Source organism: Paramisgurnus dabryanus, chromosome 2 (genome assembly GCF_030506205.2).
Source record: "Paramisgurnus dabryanus chromosome 2, PD_genome_1.1, whole genome shotgun sequence".
Classification (NCBI taxonomy): domain Eukaryota; kingdom Metazoa; phylum Chordata; class Actinopteri; order Cypriniformes; family Cobitidae; genus Paramisgurnus; species Paramisgurnus dabryanus.
The window spans coordinates 24,976,129-25,001,442 of NC_133338.1; the positions used below are offsets into that span (position 1 = coordinate 24,976,129).

The 25,314-nt window shown below is 39.7% G+C and overlaps 1 protein-coding gene and 1 pseudogene across 3 annotated transcripts in view; one reads left to right on the plus strand and one right to left on the minus strand.

The window, feature by feature from the left end:
- Positions 1 to 2,051, minus strand: part of dysf (dysferlin, limb girdle muscular dystrophy 2B (autosomal recessive)) — a 115,714-nt gene extending 113,663 nt beyond the window's left edge. Inside the window, exon 1 of one of the 3 annotated variants that reach the window (XM_073812309.1) lies at positions 1,839 to 2,051. In XM_073812309.1, the coding sequence (XP_073668410.1) occupies positions 1,839 to 1,926 (88 nt within the window). In that variant the 5' untranslated portion in view covers positions 1,927 to 2,051. The remainder of the gene's footprint in view (positions 1 to 1,838) is intronic. The other 2 variants (XM_065248783.2, XM_065248787.2) reach the window with 2 other exon arrangements.
- Positions 2,052 to 15,774: 13,723 nt separating this feature from the next.
- On the plus strand, positions 15,775 to 22,312 carry LOC135730828 (E3 ubiquitin-protein ligase TRIM39-like; annotated as a pseudogene).
- Positions 22,313 to 25,314: the final 3,002 nt, after the last annotated feature.

The window sequence follows — 25,314 nt, forward strand, 5'->3', positions numbered from 1 at the left end:
GAACTGGAACAAAATACTCGTCGAAAACAACTAATGTTTAGGTTTCCTAAAGACAAGAGGAGACGGCGATCATGGATAAACGCTATTTAAAGGGAGGTTTGGCAGCCGATCTGTAGTCAACATTGTATATATTATAAAGTACACATTTTACACAGTTTTTTTGTATATGCTTCAGCTATGATTTTAACTATGATTTGAACTCAAGTAATCTACGTCTTGTTTATTTTGCTTGTTATCAGAAATAATCTACTCTCAATGGACTCTTAATGATTCTTTGCAAAGGTTACCGGAAGTCACGTCTGTTCCACAAAAGCCATTTGTTTATGTTGTTACTGCTATATACAATAAAGCATAAACAACACCAGTATAACAAAACCAATGCTTTCTCATGAGAATTCGTACATATTTTACCAGTTGGCCAATTTGTATTAATTCATACAACCACATTTGTACGTTTTTATAAGATTTGCCTTGACCACTGTGACATTGGGGTTAGGTGCGGGGTTAGGTTTCATCGTTGTTGTTTTTTCATGAGAATAATTTTTTTGCATGAATAACTTCGTATGAAATTATACAAATTAGCCAAATCGCAAAATATATACAATTTCTTGTGAAATCAGGCTGAACAAAACCAAATTTCAAAACTGCTCTCTTAATAGTTGAAGCCAGTGGTTCCCAACATCTTTCACTTCAAGGCCCCCTAGTTGCCCACAACAATATTCGAAGGCCCCCCACTCACTCAATGTTTTCCAAATAAAATTAACTAGAGCTTGGAATGACTAGACAGATGTATATTTGCTACTAAAATGGGCAAAAAAAATAAGAAAGATCTTGATTTTTGCTTGTTTTAGCTTATTTTAATGCTTGTTTTGTCCAATTTGTAATCATTTTAAGTCATCTTGAGGCCCCCTTAGAAATCTGCTGAGGCCCCCTTGTGGGACCGCCCCCCCTGGTTTGGAAACACTGATTTAAGCTAATCTAAATTGTACTCTGAACAAATGTGATGGAAGAATGCTCTACTATATTGATTTTTAAATCATGATTTATCATTTAACCCCCCTATGCTGCTGTGTGTGAGTGTGCCATCATTACAATTGTCTCATGACTAAAGCTACAACAAACACTCTATTGAGCAAACACACTATATTACTCAACCCAGAGGGGGAACGGGAATGTGCATATGGTCAATGTATGTTTTTAAGCAGTTTGTCCAGATATCATATATTTATTTGGATATATTTATTATGATTTCTGAGTAACATAACTGTAAAGGTCTTAACATACTACATACAATGATGAGCCATTCAACAAAGTAAGAAAATACTGTACATGGAATGAGATGGCGAATGCAAGATTTCACAAGGAACAAATAACAACCAAGGGAAACACAAGCTTTGTTGGCATAGAGGGGGCCCTCTGGTCCATTCCAAATTCATTATGGGCCACCAAAACCTTTGAACACGAAGCCATCAGCGCCCACACTAAACCAAACGGTGATGACATAGCATCTCTTATAAACCCACAACAGCTCTGCAGCACTCACTCACACACATCACACACATATTAAGAGTGCAACAGGACACCCATATATATACACACACAAGTCATGGAGGCACTGCATTTGCTTTTCCAATAATAGCACGCTTGATGGAATGTGGAAAGTGGGAAGACAGACCAACAAGAAGGAGCAAAAGATAATGATGAGATTGTCCATAAAAAAAGAATATATCCCACGCAAAGGAAAACCACAACTCTAATATATTTTACCATCCAGTAAATACATTGACACACCACTGACATACTCGAATACAACCCAGATTCAGCATGCTGTCCCCTACCTTCATATGTGACGGTGCAGTAGGCATCACTGATGTCTTCATCGTGCGTCACCACATTCTGGGCACAAAGGATAAACACACGCAGCATGAGTACAGCAGTTACAGTACAGAACGATCCGCAACTGCTCCAGCACGGATAGTGACACAGCACAGCAGTGTGGACTGTTGTCCAGTGCAGAGTCAGACCACTAGGGGTGTGTCTGGATCCAAAGTCTCAAAAAATCTATCTGTCTTTCTCTCCAAGAATAGATAATAAACTGAGAAGGGAAGAAAGTGATGCAGAGTGATAAATAGGGAGGCTTGCCACAGACCCACTTCCTGGTGGGTTGTCAGACAAACTTTGGTTCAGTAAAGCCCCTGACTCACACACTACAGAATGTGAGACTATTTAAGGGACAGACAAATTTTTTTTTTGGTTAGCACCTGTTAAAGCAGCTGTGACAAATTTTGAAAGTATTTACATTGTAAATAAATTTTTTTTTAAAAGATTTATTTAACAATAAAAAAAATATTGCCAGAGATTGAGTCATGATACACAAGTTATTGTTAACAATACTAAACATTTCTTTAACACAGTTTTAGCCATACACTTTCAGTTGGCCACTGAATAGATAATGAAAAACATATTTTGTTTTGAAAACAGCTGTCAGTCTTGAACTTCCGACACTAGTAGCAAGCATAAAAACCACAATGAGCAAACCACCAACTCTCTATTCCCCTAATTTTTTATCTGTAAATAAATACATTTTTAATAATATTTTTTAAGTAACTAAATTATGCCAGTTTAATATTAGTTTAGTCTATTATTAAGATTTTTAACTGTAAAACATACATTTAAACAAAATGTATAAAAAAGTCCTATATATCAATACCACAGCTGGTAATATCACAGGCAGACCCCATCCCTTTTTTCAAGATAAAAGGACTGTTTTAAAAATACTGTGTTCATATGTGGACAGGACTGAAGTTTCACATCCCTGCTTTACAACAATGTAGCCTCTGTTTAAATCCCATATCTAACTAGACACTAACCATGGTAGTTTCCCCAAAACATACAGTATTAACTCTGTTGCACATCTGTCATTCGAACCATGTTGGTTTAACAACTTCAATGATGTCATATAATGCTCCATAATACAATGCTCCATAATATAATACTCCATAATATAATGCTCCATAATATAATATAATACTCCATAATAACCCCTATTTACTAATCCAGTTGAGTTTAAATTAATGTCAGATTATTGCCGTAAAAATCAAACATAGCTAAACATAAATCGAATGACTACTTTTTCCTATTTTTGTTTTCCGTGGTCTGCTTTACATTTATTTTTAGGCCTTTAGCAGACTTTTTTTATCCAAAGCGACTTACGAAGATTAGGAAACATTAAAAGCGATGTGTCATAGGGAGGCAATAAAGGTGCTTATACTAGGATTCTGAAACAATACCTGAGAAAAATAACTGTTTTTAACTATAAAGAGAGAAGAGATAGAAATTCGGTCAATATCTATGTCAAGTATTTTTGGAAGAGATGGGTTTTTAATTTTTTTTTATGTTGCAAGAGATCTGGCTGACTGGATTGCAATAGGAAGGTCATTCCACCAGCAAGAAGAAGTGAAGGAAAATAAGCAGGAATGAGGAAGTGAGATGGAAGAGAACATGCCACTTCAGGGGTGAGCATATATTTGAGGAGTTACACCTAAAAAGAAATGGAGGCAGCATGGGTGTGTGTGATGTAGTATTGTGTATGTTGAAAGTGATCAAGAAGTGCTCAGATAGATAGAGAGGACGACCTTAATGTTGTCCGTAGTGCAGTTGTGGGTGTAGATGAGATCAAGCTGGTTTCCTAATTTGTGAGTGGCTGCGGTGGTGAGGTGAGTTAGGTCGAACGAGAAGTGTGTGAAAGTACACAGCGTAAGGCCTCCCCCCAAATACTACAGTATGAGAGGGCTGCTGTCTTTAGGTCTAGGCAATAGAAAAACAAGGTAAACGAGGTATATAGCAAACTCATGCACTATTGTGTTCCCTTGAAGATGAATCGCTTTCTCCCAAGTTAGCTTGGTAAACAGGCTCCCTAATTAACCTACATTACGGTCGCTGGACACGGCTTAACAATTAGCAAAACAAATGCCTGAATTATTTCACTTGTACACGTATCAAAACTGCTTTATTTCGTTGAGGTTTCATTTAATTGCAGTTCTCACTTATATCATTTTGGGGTGCCCTTGCTCATACTAGTATACACACTGTTCAGAATCAGAAGTTTAAATATTTTGACAAATTAAAAGACATTATATTAAATGTACTGCATGTTGCTTGCCTATTTTTCTATCTAAGTCTACATGTCATACTAATACTGCACTTTGCAGCTAACCACAGCTTGAGAGCTATAGGTACAACCACACAAGTTTATGACGCAGTTTGGTTTTTTCTTTGGAAAAATGGTTTCGGTAAACACCTGAATGAACTTCTTCTGGTAGCAACAAAACTTAAAGGGATAGTTCACGCAAAAATGAAAATTCTGTCATCATTTACTCACTTTCATGTTTTTACAAACCTGTATAAATTTCTTTGTTCTGATAAACACAAAGTAAGATATTTTGATAAATGTTTGTAACCAAACTGTTCGTCAAAACTATTGCTTTAAAGCCAAAGTAAGCTAATGCTTTTGAGACACACACTTAAGGTTATTTTTATACTGAAAGTGGATTGTTATTTGTTTACCTGTTATAGATTGGTAATAATCTATAACAGGTAACCATGTCAGTAACTATATCCTCTACCTGAATAAGGACATCAAATGATCTTTAATTTGTGCTTTTAGCATTTGGTAACTGCTTTATAAAAACACTCAAGGAAATGTCATATTGCAAATAGTCAAAAACGTTTCACTTTACGTCATGCAGCCAAACAACATAATAGATTTATATTTACAATATCGTATAGCCTAGACTTGTAATGGGATACAATGACTCTGGGACACAGAGAATCAACCAAACAGGCATATTTATTAATGAACAGGGCTGGTTTTTCCGAGAACAATTGAACTTAGCACTTAAGAGCGTTTTCTACGACGAACATTCGTTATTCATTTAAGTGCATTTCCAAAAATGCACGTAAAACTATCGCTAGCAGCTGGGTTTTAAGTGCTACTTATGAGTTGCTAACCCTTTGTCAAGTGCTGAAATGTCAATGACTCGTAACTGTAGAAGAAGCTTGTTTAGGCTAATGATCTTCAGCCGATGTGCACCAGTGTTTCCCATACATAGGCTCTACTTGGGCGCTGCGCCCAGGTAAATTGCGACCCGCCCAGGTAAAAAAAATCCGGGTTTATATTTTAAATGGTCAGATGGGTCCGGGTCGGTCCTAGTTCATTACTTCGGGTCCCAAGTCTGATTAATATTGTGTGTTAAACCCGAGTCGATCGGAGAACGGCCGTGAGCGCTACCGCGCTAAAGCTCGAGTGCTGTTTTAGCGTGCCTCCGGTTTCTATGGCGATAGCAACTGGCTCTTGTCACGACCACGCGCCGCTTCATTTTCTTTATCCCATTTTTTTATAATCTTACTATTAATAGACAATATCTTTACTAAAATCTAAACAGTTTGCACAGAGATTGTAGCAAAAAGCAGTGCTAATACTGAATGAGCAAAGCTCTAGCTGACTCAGGATATAAAAAACGCAAAGCTGTAATGTAAAGTCTGTCATCGGGACAGCAAGTAGACTTTTAAATCTGAAATAATTAGTGGATTAAGCTTTTTTTAATCGGCAAAAGAGAAATAGAAAGCAGAAGCAGTAAAAGTGCCTATCTTATAGAAGTTATTAACATTATAACATCAGTCACATTTATAATCTATAGACCTGCACTGTCTATATAGGCTATAGTATACATAGTATTGTATATAATTGAGTTTGATAAAAGGGGTCATCAAATTGCTTCATATATCAGTGCAAAAACATAAAGTGTTTTCGTGGTGCTTTGACAAACAGTGTCAGCTTTGTTTATGGCAAAAAAAGTTTGGGGTGGTTAGATTAATGAACTATAATGTGAAATTAATATGAATGTTTTATAAATCAAAGTATTGTGTTGTGTCACACATTATTAGTTCTTTGTTACATGTATAGTAGACCATTTTTTGTCGGTGGATAATAATGATTGCCCTTTTCACCAGCTACCACCACAAGTAATTTCAGATCTGTGGGAAACACTGTGCACTAATATTTTTTATAATATTATTAATTATTGTTCAATCTTATTAAATGTTTTAATAATTTGTGCATCATGAAATATTCTTTTCCATATTTAGTTAGGACTCGTCCCACTGCGCAATGCCTTCTGCATTCTATTTTATAGTTTAAATTATTAATATTATTATTATTTGTTTTTTATTATCTATATGTGTATTTATTATTATGGATTTCTGCATTGTACCGTACATATTTATATTGATCACAACTTTTGGTCATTATAAACCGTCAGAGAATAAATTAAGGTTTAGAGATAACAATACAGTTTCTCTGCAGGTGTTCCATTTCTTCAGAGTATAGAAGTATTGCTATTACTGAATTTAGTGGAATAGATGAAAGCCAGTGTGTGATGTGTGAACATTATAAAAGCCTAAAAACTTTAAATTGTGTGGTTTCTGTAATCAGATGCCATTTCCCTTCAAAAAAATTTTTTTTATTGTTGATGAAATACAGCAGCAATTGGTAGGAACCTGTACCTTGCCCTCATGTATTACTATCTGGCATACTGCTTCGCCTATCACAGGATCTTGGTTGGACCGGCAGATCACAAGTTTCCTTATGCCCGATGTCTGGGCCCGGCATTCCGTCGCCCCTGGCCACTTCCCCTGGGTCAACCAAGACCTCATTGTTGCCAGCCCATCATCCTCCTCCTGCCGTTCCCTCCAACGTTGCGGATCCCACCCTCAACTAACGGGGACTTCCTCTCATTGGGACCCCGGTACCTCCACAATTCCGACCGCCAGCCCCTCTTCGCGCTCAACCAAGGGCGCGGCCACGGAAGCCTGGGCCTCAACCCCCGGGAGTCTGGACAGGGCATCAGCGTTAGTGTGCTCGCGGGCTGGCCGATACTGGAGTCGATAGTCATAGTTGGCCAATTTCGCCACCCACCGTTGCTCGACTGCCCCCAATTTAGCTGTCTGCAAGTGAACTAAGAGATTATTATTGGTGATCACTTGGACTTGAGCTCCCCATAGATAGTCCTTAAACTTTTCACTTAAAGCCCACTTCAAGGCCAACAATTCCAGCTTGAAAGAACTATAACTGGAGTCATTTGGTTCAGCTGGATGGAGACTTCGGCTTGCGTAGGCAATGACTCGTTCCACCCCCTGTTGCCGCTGTGCTAACACTGCTCCCAGCCCCGAATTTCTGACATCGGTATACAGAATAAAAGGTTGAGTAAAATCTGCATACGCCAGAATTGGGGCATGCAACAACTCCTGCTTCAGCCTTTGGAAAGCCGCTTCACATGTGCCATCCCAAGTAATAGGAGGGGACCCACGACCTCGGGGACTGATTGAGTTGCTTAGCATTCTTGGTGAAGTTCTTGATAAAACGCCGATAATATCCCACGAAGCCCAAAAAGGATCTCACCTGTCGCACCATCTTGGACACACCCCAGCCCTGGACATTCAACACTTTTCAGGGTCCACCGCAACTCCAGCTGAACTTACACAGTGGCCCAGAAACTTCACCTCTTTTTGTAACAAGTGGCACTTCTCTGGCTGTAACTTCAGCCGTACTTTTCCACCGCCTGGAACACTTCATCCAGATGCTGAAGATGGGACTCAAAGTCAAGGGAATAGACGATCACCTCATCCAGATAAACCAATGTGGTGTCTACCAACTGGCCACCCAATCACCACTGCATCAGCCATTGGAAAGTGGCCAGTGCGTTACAAAGCCCTAAGGGCATCCTGTCCCATTCAAAAAGTCAAAAGGGAGTGGTAAACGCCGCCTTTTCACGGTCCCTCTCCTCCAATATCCACTGGCCAGGTCCAAAGTGGAATACCAGGCCGCTTTAGTCAAACTGGCCAGGTAGCAGTGGTGGACGAATTACACAAATCATGTACTTGAGTAAAAGTAAAGATACCCAGGGTAAAATATTACTCAAGTTAAAGTAGAAGTACTTGCTTAAAATTTTTACTTGAGTAAAAGTACAAAAGTATCTGCCTCAAAATGTACTTAAGTACAAAAGTACTGTGATTTATTATGGCCGTATCATTTTTGTCACAAAATTCAAATTATGTGAAATAACTATCTTGGCTAACCAATCTATTAATAGAAGGACATTAATAAATCAGACACTGATGTCTATTAAAATTATCATAAGCCTAAAACCTTAAAAACTAAAAATTTCCTTTAGCACCAAATGAAATAACAGGATTTGAGAGCAGTAAGTCTCATTTCAAGATTTATTTGTTAAATAATTTAACAGTTTAAGTGTAATAAAAACTTGAATTAAGCACAGGTTCACATGAGTTTTCTTTTACTATCTGGAGGTTGATGGAGCCTCCTCACTCTCCAGGTTTTCTTTCCTTGATGATGTTACAGTAACATACCTAATGTTGGCTACAGTACCATGCTTTCTCTGCAAAAGAAAAGATTCAAAACATTAAATACATAACATTATCTAGAAATCAGTCTCCCTTTCTTTGACAAATAAAACAAACCTTACAGAATATCATTTCAGAAACGTTTCATGTGCTTTAGCATGTCATATGTATATTGTATTACATAATTAAATGTATTAATATATTTTGGAAGCAAAACTTTTGAAAATAACAATCTCAGTTAATAGGGGGCACTCTAATCCACCAGCCTGTTTAAGCGTCATAAACTGCATGGCTAGTCAAAATGTCATTCATATTTTACAACAGTGTTGATAGTGATTAATTGTCATTTCAAAATAACAGAGCACTGAGCTTCAAATACAATGAACTTAAGTGAAACAGCTAACTATACGGCTAAAAATAGCTTCAGCCTGCATAGCTTACAGTTCATTCATGATAACGTCGTATATATTTTAGCAACACAATTAACAGTTTTCTGCAAGCTACTGTTAAGATTGCTCATTTAAAAATATAACCAGAATAAAAATGGCTTACCTCTACGCGTTTCCCTAGATTTGAAGGAGTATTCTTTTAAAACGAAATAGCACAGTTTCAAGGCAGGCAGAGAAGACACGAAGGACTCGTTCTTTTATTCAAGGACTTAAAAAAAACTCTCGTAAATAAGGCCATTGTTGTTGTGCAGGTCAGTTATCTCCTCCGTTGTTTTTGAATGCAGTTTCATTCTCCAAACGATGCATTGGCTGGCTGGCTGCTGCACTCGCGTGACTCACGTAGCTTACGTGAAACAGCGCGGCAACCAAAACAAGTTCAAAACTAAGCGCATGCTGTACCCTGATTGGTGGTTTGACGCATCACGTGTGCATCTTAGTTTTTTTTGTGCAGCTTTAGTTTGCACAGTTACGTTTTTTATCCACTGATAAATAAAAAGGAACGACCGATTTTTTTAAATGTAGTGGAGTAAAAAGTAAGATATTTGACTTTAAAATGTAGTAAAGTAAAAGTAAAAGTCTCCCAAAATAAAAGTACTTGAGTAAAGTACAGATACGTGAAAAAAACTACTTAAGTACAGTAACGAATTACATTTACTTCGTTACTGTCCACCACTGCCAGGTAGTCTTGGATCCACGGCAGCTGAAAGGCATATTTCTTTGTTGCGTGGTTCAACTTACGGTAATCCACACAAAACCTCCATGCCCCGGTCTTTTCTTGTACCAAGACAATTGGGGCACCCCAAGGGCTACTGCTCTCCCGAATGATCCCTTTCTCCAAAATTTCCTGTAACAGAGTACGCACCTCCGCATAAAGTAGGTGGCACTGGACGGTACAGTTGAAGAACTGGGTTCAAAGGATGGCTACCGGCGTCGCTTCGCCATTCTGCTCAGTCAGGAAGTCGAATACGGCCTGCGCCGTAACTCAGGCTGCTTCCGGGGCGGCTTGTACCTCTCTTTGAGCTTCACCTTCGAGGGAATTCAGCACGAACTGTAACATCTGTGGGGCGCTTAGCCCCTGGACTCCCGCTATCACAGCAAATATTCCTCTTCTTAAGACCAAGTGGTAACGCTCTTCCACCGTTTCCAAGGTTACTGTATTTGTGCCCACACAAAATCGCCGCTCTCTTCCTCCAACCGGAACGAGAACCAAGACTGACCAACCTGCCTTCTTCCTCCAATACCTCTTTTATAGTCCGTCCTCCCTCGGCGTGTCCCAATCACCAATCGCCATGCTTGATCTGCACATTGCCTCATCAAATCCCAGAAGCGGAGCGGCCAGAACTGGCTAGGTGTTTCATGGAAATCGGTCCGGCGGGGAAACTGCCTTCACAAAGTGGCTCCGCTTTCGTTTTTGTTTTTCATCACCACGTGACACTTTGAAGGATCCATTTGTTGTGTCCTCCTGTGGTAGGATATGGCCTTCGAAGGATCCAGCCCTCGAATTGGGCTGTTGACTTGAATTTATTTATTGATGGGATGCTAGTAGAACAAGTAACAATTAAATTGTTGTTGGGGGTGTGAAACTTGACAATATACTGTCATGGTCCAATCTTATAGATAGTAAGCATTATTGGAAAAGGTAATAGCAGTGGCCAGATAATGCTCTTATTCCATCTTTAGTTTTAAAAGATGTGGTGCAGTCATTAGTTTTTATCGCATCTTGAGTACTGCCCTTTGATATGGTCAAGCGCATTAAGAAATCAGTAAAAAACTTCAGATGGTTCTGAACAGAGCAGCCTGGTTAGTGCTTCATTATCCCTTTCAGGCCAATGTTGCTGATATGTATAGAGAATTATCATGGCTGTTACTGAAGGATAAATTACATGTGTATATTTTTATAAGCTCAAGTATGTTTTTTCTTTGAAAAGCTTGTATATGTGGGATTTAGACACGATTAAAAATCATGTGAAGTGAGTAAGACGGAACTTTTTTTTACCATGTCCACAATTAAATTTTATAAAAAAGACTGTATTTTATCATGGCTCTGTTGCTTGGAATATGCTTCAAGTTCATATACAAAAAATAATTGCACATATGTGTTTCGAAGAAAATGTATATTATAAATATGTAGATGTATTTCATGTGCTGCTACTGCTAAGACACAGGTAGAAGTATGGTTTTGTGATGTGCTTAGTGTTTTACTTGATTTTGAATGATTTTTCTGTATTGTACAGATTTGTGGACCCCAGGAAGATTAGCAACCACTTTGTGGAAGCCAATGAGGACTCAAATAAACAATAAACATTTAAAGCAAATACATTTATTTGAACTATTAATGGTAAAGGTCGTAAAACTTAAACAAATGAGTAGGTTGATGACAATGTGGAGGAACATGAAACCCGAGAAGTTGTGGTTTAAAAGTGCATGTTTTTTTATTTTTCTTGCCAAAAATGACGATGGTTTTGCTAGAAAAGACCCTTATGCCTCGGTTGGGATCATTTAGGGCATTTTGAAGCTGCACTGAAACTGCAATTTTAAACTGCATTTATACTGTAAACTGTTGAAGTCCATTAAAGTCCACTATATGGAGAAAAAACCTAGAATGTTTTCTTCAACAAAAAAAATCTCAACTAAACAAAGAAATACATAAAAATTTTGGATGTGACATGGAGATGAATAAATTAACAGGATTTTTTTAAAGAAAATGGAGTAATCCTTAAAGTTTTCTGGGGCTATCACTCGTTGGAATGCTTAATTCTGATTGGCAAGTCGTGACATTTGCAGGTTTGTTATTACCATATAACTGTTGGGATTCTGTTTGTGTTTTTGAGACTTATTATTTCCTTGTCATGTTTTGTTTTATTTTTACTTATTGTTATCTGTGTTCCTTGTTTAGTGTATTATGTACTGTTTTTTGATTGAGGTCTTTGATTATGGTTTTTGATTTGCATTATATCTTGTTTTGTTTCTTACCCTGTCTTTGTAGTTGAGTAGTTTTGTCCCTGTGTTTAAAGTATTATTTCTAGTGGTTATGTTTGTATTTGAGTCTTGCCCGTTCCTCAGGTTGATTTATTGTTACCGCCTTGTCATTTGTTGCCCTGGTTACTCATTATCTTCATGCTCCTCCCCTTGTTTGTTGTCATGGTGTTTCATTGTTCTGGTAATTTCATTGGTCAATATTATGTATATATTCACTTCCTGTTCACCCCTTTGTCACGGTCCATTGTGTTAATGTTACGATGTTTGTACCCTGAGTTTTTCATGTTTTGTTTTGCTTACCTGTGGAATTAAATATTTTAACTGCATTTGGATCCATCCTCTTTGTGTGCTCATCCTGACAGAATGGACCGTCAAACACAGGATCCAGCAGTTTTTGTGAACTCCGCAAAGGGAGATGTTTGTTCTGATGTCTGTTTGTCTCCTGCCATGTCAGATAAGGAATTCAGGAAGAGACGCACCAAACTAGCTTCACTACGTCTGCAGGATGAATCTGTGGAGGAATTCGCTCGTAGATTCTGGGTGGATTCCCGTGGTCTTCGTCTCAACCACACAGAAATGAAAGTGTGGTTTAACCACTGTTTGGGTGAGCCGATTCCTATGAGTGAGATTGATGGACTTGATGTGATGGATTTTTTTGCCTTTGCTCGTCACGCAGATTGGCGTCGTAGAGCGCGTGTTTCATTCACGCTGGAGCTGCCCGAGGCGAAGTCTTCAATCTCCTCGTCAAGGACTGCTGAGCCGGTGAGCGCGTCTTCCTCGCGCTGTTCGCACAGTCGACGGAGAAGGAGGATATCCACACAGGAGCGGTCCATTGACAGCGTTGATAGTGGTCTCTCTTCCCCAGTCAGTTCGGCAATGAAGTCCGAGACTCTCCACAAGATGGCAGCCACCACACCCGAGTCATTGCACAAGGCAGTTGCTACCACACCTGAGTCTTGTCACAAGATGGCCGCCTCTCCAGTTCCTTCAGTTGGTGCCCGAACGCAGCGGTTGATCTCAAGTCTTGCTGATACTCCATTTATGTCCGTACGGGCGTCTGCAGCCATTTTTGATCATTTTTTAGCCATTTCTGAAGCCATCACACCGGTTAAGCCTGGACAAGGCTCTAGACTGGCTATACGAAGAACACCTTTCACCACTGAGCCAGTAAAGTCTTCACACGTTGTCAAGATGGCCGCCGGCGAGTCTTCAGTTGTTCCCAGGATGGATGTGATGGCTGCACCAGTGGTTGAGATGGCCACCGTTATTCCGGCACCCACTCTTCAGAGAGCTATAGTTTCTCCTGCACCTGTTTTTAGAAGGGCTGTTGTCAGATCTACACCAGTTCTCAGGATGGCAGCCGCCATTCCTGCACCAGTGCTCCAGACAGCTGTACCCTTTCCTGCACCCATTCTCCAGCGGGCCTTTGCTAGGACTATACCTCTCAGAAGAGCTGTTTTCAAGCCTCCGCCTGTTCTCAAAGAGGCAACAGAGGTATGTTCTTTGAACTCTGCTCTGTCTACATTTGCCGTAGCTCTGGGGTGTGTGTGGTCTGTCTTCTGTTCCTCTGTGTCCTGTGATGTCTCCCAAGCCCCCGAGACTGAATCATTGGAGGAGACTGATGTGCTGCCTGTCACGGTTGGAGGGTCTGGACCTGTGTCATTTGAACTTTCTCCCACGACTAGAGGGTCCGAATCTGAGTCTCCTACCCGTTTCATCACTGAGTCTATTGTCACCATTAAGCCACCTGAGTCACTAAGGTCACGTGAGTCTGAGACATTTCCTATTTTTGATGAGAGGTCTAAGATTGAGGATTTCAAGTGTACTGCCTCAACTAAGTCTGCTGAGCCTACCATTTCGGAGTTTCCTGTTTTTACCATAAAGCCTTTCACCAAGCCCTTTGAGCTTCCTGTCAAGGATAAATGGTCCCGAGTGTCGCGTCCTGCCTGCGCCGCCCTGGCGTCCTGCCCTGCCTGCGCCGCCCTGGCGTCCTGCCCTGCCTGCGCCGCCCTGGCGTCCTGCCCTGCCTGCGCCGCCCTGGCGTCCTGCCCTGCCTGCGCCGCCCTGGCGTCCTGCCCTGCCTGCGCCGCCCTGGCGTCCTGCCCTGCCTGCGCCGCCCTGGCGTCCTGCCCTGCCTGCGCCGCCCTGCCCTGCCTGCGCCGCCCTGGCGTCCTGCCCTGCCCGCGACACCGCCTTGGACTCTGTCGTTGCCCACGGCGCCGCCTTGGCGTCCTGCTCTGCCGGCCCCGCCTTGGCGTCCTGCTCTGCCGGCCCCGCCTTGGCCACCGGCCCTGCCGGCTCCGCCTTGGGGTTGGTTCTTTGGACTTTTGTTGGCCCTCCATCCCTCCCCCGTTCCGCCTCCGCTCCACCTTCCACCTGATTTGTTACCTTTTGTCTTGTAAACGTCTAGTATCCGTTTCCGTAGGGGGGGGTACTGTTGGGATTCTGTTTGTGTTTTTGAGACTTATTATTTCCTTGTCATGTTTTGTTTTATTTTTACTTATTGTTATCTGTGTTCCTTGTTTAGTGTATTATGTACTGTTTTTTGATTGGGGTCTTTGATTATGGTTTTTGATTTGCATTATATCTTGTTTTGTTTCTTACCTTGTCTTTGTAGTTGAGTAGTTTTGTCCCTGTGTTTAAAGTATTATTTCTAGTGGTTATGTTTGTATTTGAGTCTTGCCCGTTCCTCATGTTGATTTATTGTTACCGCCTTGTCATTTGTTGCCCTGGTTACTCATAATCTTCATGCTCCTCCCCTTGTTTGTTGTCATGGTGTTTCATTGTTCTGGTAATTTCATTGGTCAATATTATGTATATATTCACTTCCTGTTCACCCCTTTGTCACGGTCCATTGTGTTAATGTTACGATGTTTGTACCCTGAGTTTTTCATGTTTTGTTTTGCTTACCTGTGGAATTAAATATTTTAACTGCATTTGGATCCATCCTCTTCTCATTTGTGTGCTCATCCTGACAATAACAACCGTTCAAAACTATAACTCATGGTAACCTGGATTTTGACAGGTACAGTTTAATATTGCACAAAAATTAAATATAAATATGTCTTTTAATAACACATTTAACATTATATTTACAGATATTACACCAGTTAGCTTGTTTCGTGACATTGAATGTCTTGTCTCACCTTAAAACTGAAAGTAAACAGGTTTTCCTAGAAGGTCTGCATTTGTTTAAAAATTAGCAAATAAATTATTTCAAATCAACATTTCATTTTACTTACCTTACTTGTGAGGTATATAGCTGTGTAATAAGCAGCATCATTCTATCTCTTATGTAAGAAATCTGCAAGTTGGGACTGGCCAATCAGAATAAAGCATTCTGTGTAATAAGTAAATAAAATGTTTACACTGGTGCTTTATCAATGTACACTTTAAAACTGCATCGTGAGATTCGTCAGTTATTTCTTTGTTCCGTCACTGAAAGTATTTCTTAAAAAAATACTGAGAACTGTTGGATTACCATTTTTGCATTTGCTAAGTGTGTCCTACACAGCAATGATGACGCTTTACGCACACTTGCTGTCTTCATAGCGTCATGAACACTTGGGCCAAATACAGGAAATAGGCCTACGTGACGCAAGTAGACAAGGGTCAAGCAGATCCAGTTCACAAAACCAAATCACTGAGGGTGCTCAGTTAGTAAACATTTAATGTATGAAATACTGTATACTTAATTTTTTTGCAGCAACTGCTTCCTAAACAACAGAGAGTTTAATGCTGTTTTTAACAGTGCTTATCCCTAAAGGACATGTCAGTTCCCTCTATATGAGGATAAAGACAGGAACAATTACTGGTTCAGTGACAAATGACCAAATATTTATTCTTGAAAGAGAAGCCAATAGATTTGTGTGTTGTTAAACAATAGATAGATTCACCACCTACCTTTACAGTGAATTGAAACTGAAACTTTACATATAAACATGCCTTTACAAGAGACTATGCTTGAGTTCTTGGTCTTGAACGAATGAGGAGTTCGAATCTATTTTTATCCTGACTCCAAGACAGAAAATCAAACCGACAGGTGAGGACAAAGAATGATTTTCCATTGATTGAAACTTTACAATGAGTAGAAAACAAGCATTGTGTTGATTACAATTACAGTACACATTTGTTTATAAGTAGATAAATGTCACTTAGATAAGAATTGAATTCAAAGCAGTAATTCAAAATAAATGGGTCAATGATTTTAATACAAAAAGTACACACAAAAAATAAACTTGTAATGTTGGATAATTGGTATTGTTTAAATACATGACCATGTCTAAAAAATCCAGGCTAAAGTGTCATAATCTAATTATGAGATATTAGGCATCAACGTTTGATTTCAATTTTAATTTAATTTTAATATTTGACATGACCTTACTCAGTTAAAACCAAGTCAATATTTAATATTTAACAGAATGTTATGTAGGATGATTTAATGTAGAAAACATGTGTCACATACAACGTCACATATATCTTGTAAAAAAGTTGGCATACTGTTAATATTACACCAATAAACCAACATGGATATACTCATTGAAGAGTACATGTCCAATAAATACTGTATTACTTTTTTCTCAATTTCAATAATACTTTGTCATGTGATTTCATAAGTAAATCTAAATATATATGTTACTAGTTGTATTATGTCTTTAGCACCATGTGCGTGACGTCATTGCCTTGACAATCTGATGTAATGGTGGAATGTATTTATGAATTACTATAAAATGAAACTGAAGAGATGCAAATATTGTACAGTGTCACTTTCAGTTTCACTTTAGCACTGTGTATTTGTTCAATGACTCAGAGACACTACTAGACATCATTTAGTGTTTTAAACTCTTTGTCATGTTTATATTATGTCACCTATATCTAAGCCAAGGCTCACATACATTGTTTCACCTTTCTTCATTATACTCAACTTTATTACATAAAAAATAAGTTGCTTAACCCTTCCTACAAACAGCCACATGATGTCACTCTTTCTTTGCTAACAGTCATGGCTCGTTCACTCACGGATGAGCAGATCCTCTGTGGTATATGTCTGACCGAGTTCACTGACCCAGTCACCACTTCATGTGAACACAACTTCTGTAAAGTCTGCATTGAAACATGCTGGGAGAATGGAGAGCTCTATTTATGTCCAGTATGTAGGACAGAATTTGAAAAAAAGCCGGAACTGAATATTAATACGGCACTTGCAAAGTTTGTCACTGACCACATGAAGATGCAGAAGAAAAACAAATCGAATGTTCTGTGTGACTTTTGCTGTGAACGTAAGCTAAGGGCCGTGAAGTCGTGTTTGCAATGTGTGGCTTCTTTTTGCGAGACTCACCTTGAAAGTCACAAACGTCACTGAGACGCATGAAGCACAAACTGATCGACCCTGTGGAGAACCTGGAAGATTATTTCTGTGGTAAACACGAGAAACCATTGGAGATGTTTTGCAGAGATGATCAGACTTTTCTATGTCTGTTCTGCACTACAACAGAACATAAGACTCACGACAGTGTTCCCATAGAGCATGAAAGTTCACACAGGAGGGTAAGACTCAAATCTTATAAATATCTAGTTTTTATGCACAAGTTGTGTATAGTTTCCAAGTCAGCAACTGCTTACCTTAAACTGCTTATTTGTTGCTTTCCATTGTCCTCAGATTAAAGTGAAAAAGAAACACACAGCTGTCAAAAAGATGATCAAGGAAAGACGCAAGAAGATTAAGCAGATTAAAAACTTAGCAAATATCAACAAGGTGCAGTACTATATTAGAAGAAATACACAAATAAATAATAACAGATATGAATTGTCAAGACCTTAACCTTGGTGTGGTGGATATAATGGTTTCATTTAAAAGTTCTTCTTAAAATAACCATGCAGAGAAACAGCGAGAAAGATAAAGCGTGCAGCGTTGAGCTCTTCACTACACTGATCCGCTCCATTGAGAGATGTCAGTCTGAGCTGCTGGAGGTGATGGAGCAGAAGCAGAAAGCAGCAGACACTCATGCTGAAGATCTCATTAAAGAGCTGGAGCAGGAAATCGCTGAGCTAAAGATGAGAGACACCGAGCTGGAGAACCTCTCAAACACTGAAGATCACATCCACCTCCTTCAGGTCAGTGTTCACTCAACCTCTCTCAGAATTTCTCATCAATCGTCATCCTCTGTCTCATTCTATACTGTAGACTTACTCATCTATGTGCGGCCCTCTGCAAGTCAAGTCCTGGAACAACATCAGCATCGATACTGATCTTAACACAGAAACCCTAAAGAAAACTCTTAAGTGCCTTGAAGAAAAAATCCAAATGGAACTGAAAAGGTTTTTTGAGACCAGTAAGTATTCCATAACCATCATGTCAACAAAAGACACAGGTACAAAAGCTGTCACTTGGACGATCCTAATATACCTTTTAGTTCAGGGATGGGCAACTTTGGTCCTGAAGGACCGGTGTCCTGCAGAGTTTAGCTCCAACTTGCCTCAGCATCTGCCTTAAAGTTTCTAGTACTTCTTTTCTAGACTCCTCAGAGTCCACACTTTGATGACATCATGTAGTCCAGACTTTAGGGACCCTTGATGCGAGTCCACGTGGGTGCACCGGAGTCGTATTTTGGAACAAACTCGAGCATCACACCGGAAATAGGTAGATAAGTTGCCCGTCAGTGTGAACTCCTCCCTTCCGTCATCTGATTGGTCTGATTGCCCTTTCGCAAGGACTTCTGGGTCGGTAAAGTGCGAGAAGCCTGCTGCAGTGCAGGCTTCGCTGAAGACGGCATCAAGGGGGCAAAGGAGGCGCTGATGAGCACACTTCAAAGCATAAAAATGACAGATGGGACACCCTACGGACTCGAAGACTAAGCGAGAACGCGCAATTTAAGGCCACGAGACCGAAAGTCCACATGAAGTGCGCCATTTGGGACAGGGCCTATGCCTAGTAACTGGGCATTCAGACCACCACCGGCGAGAGCGTCAATAAAAGCTCTGGCTGCCCTGACCACGACGCTAAAGAAAAGTTGTAGTGGACGCTCTGACGCTCGAATGCATTCTCTGAATCCTCTCAGGCGGAGGTTTCCGCCTTCCGATTGGTTGCCGCCGAACCGCGTCATATCTCATTACCATAAAGTTGAGCTGATTTCAACTCTCCTCGACCCTCACGCTGTACATGACGCGCCGCTGCTCGCCGGAGCTCGCCGCCGGCTCCCTGCTGAAAAAACCAGCATACCAGCAAGACCAGCATATGTTGTGTTTTGGTGCTGGTTTGCTAGTGAACACCAGCTAAACCAGCATCAAACCAGCATCAGCACCAGCATTAGCACCAGCTAAACCAGCAACAAACCAGCATTAGCACCAGCTAAACCAGCATTAGCACCAGCATCCCATGCTGGTCATACCAGCATATGTTGTGTTTTGGTGCTGGAATGCTGTGACCAGCATAGACCAGCATAATTCCCATGCTGGTCCATGCTGGTTTGATGCTGTTTTTTTCAGCAGGGCTCTCATTGAAAATGAATGACTTCCGGCCACTTTGACGCCCTCGCCGGTGGCGGTCTGAATGCCCAGTAAGACCTCAATCGGCTGCTTCAGGTGTGTTTAATTATGGTTGGAGCTAAACTCTGCAGGACACCGGCCCTCCAGGACCGAAGTTGCCCATCCCTGATTTAGGAACAGATATACCTGTGAGGTACCAATGTATCTGTGAGGTACTAATATGTTCCTTTGTGGCACTAATATGCACTCTTTAGGTACAAATGTACAGTGATTTTTTTGTAAATGTATAGGGCAATGAACCTACTCTGTGTGACATACATAACAGCTAATGTCTCAACATGCATGTTTACAGCCAACACAATGCTAATAAGCGATGTCTATTCATTCATTGCAAGCAAACAAAATGTTTTTAGGCCATCGAGTGATTTATTAACATGTTAAAGTACTTTTATGGAAGATTATGTTAATTTGGACTATGACCCTTGACAAAGACTGGGGTAATATTATTTGTAGTTCTAAACATAGTTTCGAGAGGAGCCTAAACATTCAGGTCTGTCAATCATCATTATGGGCGTATATAAGGCAGCCTTCCGGCCTCCGGGACCAGCTGCAGTTTTTCCGGCATCCCACCTCCTCCCCATCTCCTCCTTCACTGCTCTCTTTCTTCCTCTGTGCATTTCTGTTGCAAGGGGGGGTTGAACTTGGGGCTCAAGCCTCGGCCTCAGGTTCGCTCTCTCTGAAGGTTCAGAGCTCAGCTGTAGAGCTCCCTTCGAGGACAGCAAGCCAAGTTTGTTTACCATTAATCATTAAGATCTGAATGCGCAGGCGAACTATTGAATTGGTCAATCATTTTGGTCATTGTTTTTAGCTCTCTAGTGGTTTACTCAACTATTTAATCCCATTCACATCCACTTATAAGGCCTGCAAAAGTGCAGATACTGTTTGTTGAATATTTAAACACGTCAGTAATACAACTTTCTTTAACAGTTCAGCCTTCAGTTATTCAAGGAATCAACTTTATAGCAAAATCTGAGACTTTTGCGTCAGTGTCTGAACCATACCTGGCAAATGGGATATTTGTATTTGGCAGCACTAGTGCAGACTCTGTTCTTAAACCTGCTTTAATCGGATCTAAAAGTTCCCCAGCAATGAGGAAAAAAGATGCATCTGTCCCGTTTATCCCACGGCAGCTGTCAAGCTTGGGTGTGGGTAAGTCAAATACACTCAATGTGCTTGTTTGTTATGTTGACATTAATATATATTAACAGTATTTTCCATCATCAGATCTCGGTACAATACAGAAACGTTATACAGGTAACAAACAACATCAGCTAAAAGTTCCTTTTCAGAATCAGCCAATTACTTTGCTTGTCATGTATTCATTATTTTAAATGTGATTATTTGCAGTGGATGTGATTTTAGATCCTAACACAGCTTACCCCAAACTTAATCTGTCTAAGGATGGGAAACAAGTGAATTATGATGGAACCTGGAGAGATGTGCCCAATAACCCGGAGAGATTTGATTGCTCTGCTTGTGTCCTGGGAAAGGATGGGTTTTCTTGTGGTATATTTTACTTTGAGGTGCAGGTCTGTGATAAACCTGAATGGGACATAGGTGTGGCGAGAGAGTCCATTAAGAAAAAGGGAAAAATAACCGTGGGCACCAAGCATGGGTTCTGGTCTATATGGCTTAGAAATGGAAATGAATATATGGCTAATGAATCAAGTCCCATTTACCTTTCCATAAAGCAGAAGCCTCAGACTCTGGGTGTGTTTGTGGATTATGAAGAGGGTCGGGTGTCCTTTTATGATGTGGAGAACAAGTATCTTATCTACTCCTTCATTGGTTATTCTTTCACTGAGAAACTTTATCCATTTCTCAGCCCTTGTAACAAAAGTGTAAACAAAAAGCCTCTGATTATCCATCCGTGTAATTACTAAACTCTCAAAACCAGTGACTAGAGACTATTATGGAATTTGGATCATGTACTGTGTGTTATAGTTTAACATTTCACAAGACTTTTTTAAGATGTAAAATAAATCGTTGGTGTCCGATGACTAGTGCGTAGTGAAGTTCTAGCTCGAAATACCATATAGAAAATTGATTATAGCATGTTAAAATTGCCACTTTGTGGGTGAGAGCAAAAATTTGCTGTTTTGGGTGTGTCCTTTAAAGTGCAAATGAGCAGTTTTCTGCAGTTTTGTGGTTGAATAGTGCAGATTAATGGGCGGCCTTATCCCCTTCTGACATCACAAGGGGAGCCACATTTCAATTACCTATTTTTTCACAAGCTTGCAGAGAATGGTTTACCAAAACTAAGTTATTGGGTTGATCTTTTTCACATTATCTAGGTTGATAGAAGCACTGGGGATCCAATTATAGCACTTAAACATGGAAAAGGTTAGATTTTCATGATATGTCCCCTTTAAAATGTAATGAAAACTGTCTATGTATATAAATTATATTAATAATATTACTTGTATTTATAAATTATGCAAATTAAAGGCATGGGGAGAGCTGGAGAGATTGTTTTTTTCTGTTAACGTTTTAATTGTATAAACCTGAAATATTCCTTATATTTTTTTTTATAAAATGGATTGTTCCCTCAAAATGAAACTTCTGTCATCATTTACTCACCCTCGAGTTGTTTCAAACCTGTATACATTTCTTTATTCTGTTGATCGCAAAGAAAGATATGTTGAGCATATATTTGAGATGTTTGTAACCAAACCGTTTTTGAGCAACATTAGTATTTTCCTACTATGAAAGTCAATGGTGCTTCTGTTTCATGGTTCACTACAAATATCTTTCTTTGTGTTCAGCAGAATAACAATATTAATACAGCTTTTTAACAACATGAGGGTGAGAAAATGATGAAAGATTTTTTATTTTTGGATGAACTATCCCTTTAAATGAAGCTACAAACAAAGCCACTAGATGGTGCACTAGTACTGTGTAAATTACAATCAGACTGGCTGTAAAGTCCGTGCTTTAAGAAAATAAAAGACAAAAATGGAGAAATTAAAAACCTGAATAAGCTAGTCTTTATAATAAATGTATAAAGGACCTTTTTAGTATAATGCTTACCTTTCATATGAAATGTAAGAAAGCATCATTCTGGCTCAGGAATGGAGATTGGATAAAATCTATAAGATTAATGTTCATATCCATACATTTTTTATGTCTTTCACAAGTCATACTGTACATAATAGAACTGTGCATTCATCTGTTTAGTATAAATGTTGACAATAATGTGTCATGAATTTTGAAGCTCTATCAATAACACTTTTTATATCCTAAAAATCCTTTAAAAAACAGCACTAATTTACCCACAAAATACTACTAGAACATGCCACCCCGCCTTTTTCTGCGTTTCCCTCCCTGTTCCCATTCTTTTCCTTCCCCTTTCCTGAGCTGGATGAATGGAAGGTCCCTTACAGCACAATGGAAGCTGGTCTCGTAGGAATGCCAGAAATGTCTGGAGTCAGCAGGAGGCCGGTGGCCATGGACAACACACCCCCAGTGACATCACAGACCCACCTCCCGACACCAAGTCTCGCCTTCTGGCGTCTCTTGCACGTTTCCAAAGTAAATAAGGATATGGGGAATGTGTTTGTTATCATATATTCAAAGTCTAGTTCAGTAAACTCAAAGGTTCACTGTGTGTTAAACGTGATTGATCTATAATTGATCCGTTCTGTTAAACCACCTTTCTGTACAAATACAGTTTCTGATTCTATCCCCGTGTTGGGGTTTCGTTTAATTCTCCTGACAGAGCCACGTGTGTCAAAAAAAGACCCCCGGTGTGGTCGTCATATTGAGGACTCTTCATAAATGAAAAATCACTGCAACATTCTGCACTGTTTGATACATTTGATATTGGATTTCTCTCTTAGTTCTGTGTCGATCCTTTTCCCTGCTCTTGATCTCATTCTTTCCCTCTGCCTCTCTCCCTTTCTGTCTCACTCTCTCTATTCCTTCTTCCCTCATTCTTCCTGGCAGGCATTCAATTTCACACTTGGGGGAGCAGAATGAGGGGAAGGTCAGGGCTGTGTCAACAGAGGCCAGCATTTTTTTTTTTCATTTTCCTTTTTTCTGCTGATACAGGATGAACGAATAGAGAGAGCATTCTAAGTGTTTCTCCTTCACACGTTCTCCTACATCTTACATAGGTCTCTCTCTCTCTCTCACACACACACACACTAGCAGACACTGATTCCTTCCCTTGAGTATCGGTGCAGTTGACACATCTAACCAGACAACAGGGGTTACTAGTAAAAATGACCTTTCATTTATAGTTTCGAAGAACAACCCATCTATAATGTTTACCATCATAGCGAATTTAATTACTTATTTCAATAATCCATTTGTTAAGGTTGCGCATGCAGCTTTTAGCAGCTTAGAAACTGCTAACAGAGGCAATGCACAATTCCAAACATTTAACCGATGTATAAGTGTGTTTGCGTAGCATGCATGAGCAAAGTTCATGTTGTGATTCTTTGACATGCTACTGGCTGACTAACTCAGGATAATGAGCGTAAAAAGCAAACAAGGGAGGCATTTTAACAGATTTTGTTACATGTACCATTCTACTTTGCAGAGTGTTGTTTTCCCCCACCCCAATTACTCAAATGTTGGCATTGGGTATTGTGGTGGTGCCAGCTTTGCCAGCAGGGCACAGAGGATTTACTGACCTATTACTAACACTGGGAGCTTCCTCTTGTAAGATTATACAACAGTGCGCACACTTAAACCAAAATGACATCAAGCAACCACAATCCTATAGTCCTAACATATGCCTCTTAACATAAAAGTTACTTTAAAACTTCTTGTATTCAATGCACAAATATTCTGCAACAATTTAATTAACTACAACAGTTAACCAACCACCTGTCCAGGGTGTTTCCCTGCCACAGCCTGGGATAGATATAGGATTCAGCAATCCCCCAGGATAAATGTTATAGGAGCAGTTTTCCGAACAGGGTTTAGGTTAAGCCAGGACTAGGTCTTATTTATATTAGGACTTTTAAGTAGTCAATAATGACACTGATATGTCAGGGCAAGTTGTTTTTAAATTAAGGCAGATCAAACATGAATTTTGGTCTGGGACTCGTATGAGCCCTGTCTTGGGAAACCACTTGAAAGGGAATGGATAAATGGATTGGTTATCAAAATCAACAGCAGTGTTCAAGTTTTGTGAAAGACCATCCTCTCTAATTGTAGGCTATTTGTGCACATTTAAGACTTTTATTGTAAATCAATGCTTTCTTATTTGGTAAAATGTAGGCTACAGGTAAATAAAATTAATAAAAAATACAATTATTGTTGCACAGTGAAACTGCTGGATTCTGATTGGCCAGTGGAGAAAATCTGGGCTTTCTTATTCCCGGGTAACAACTGCCTAAAGCTTATAACACAACGTCATGCAGGATCTATAGGTCACCTTGACGGTGCAATTTATTTACAAAGAAATCGAATATGCATATTTTGAATAACATTAATGAGATTCTATTTACAATTGATTAAAAAGCACCTATTGTCCGATTCACGTTTTTAAATTTCCTTTGGTGTGTAAGTGTGTTTTAGTACATGTTAACATTGTACACCAAAGTAAACGATGACGCAAGTTATCATCTCCAATGTAAATCTCTTTTCTTGGACTACAACAAACATACGGATTGTAGGCAACAGTTTACTTCCTGGGATTCAATTCAATTCAATTCAATTCAATTTTATTTTTATAGCGCTTTTCACAAAAGTCAATTGTTTCAAAGCAGCTTTACATAAATAGAAGCAGTGAAAAGCACAGAAAACGACAGATAGCACAACAGAATACATGATAGCATGAGCAGTTAAATTTGCTGCGGCTATGACTCAATATTATAATTGCACGTATTACTAAAGCAACGTATAGAAGAGGAAGCTAGGTAAAGCCCAAAAAGGCTGCCTCCCCGGGGTGAAAAACCCCCTAGGAGAA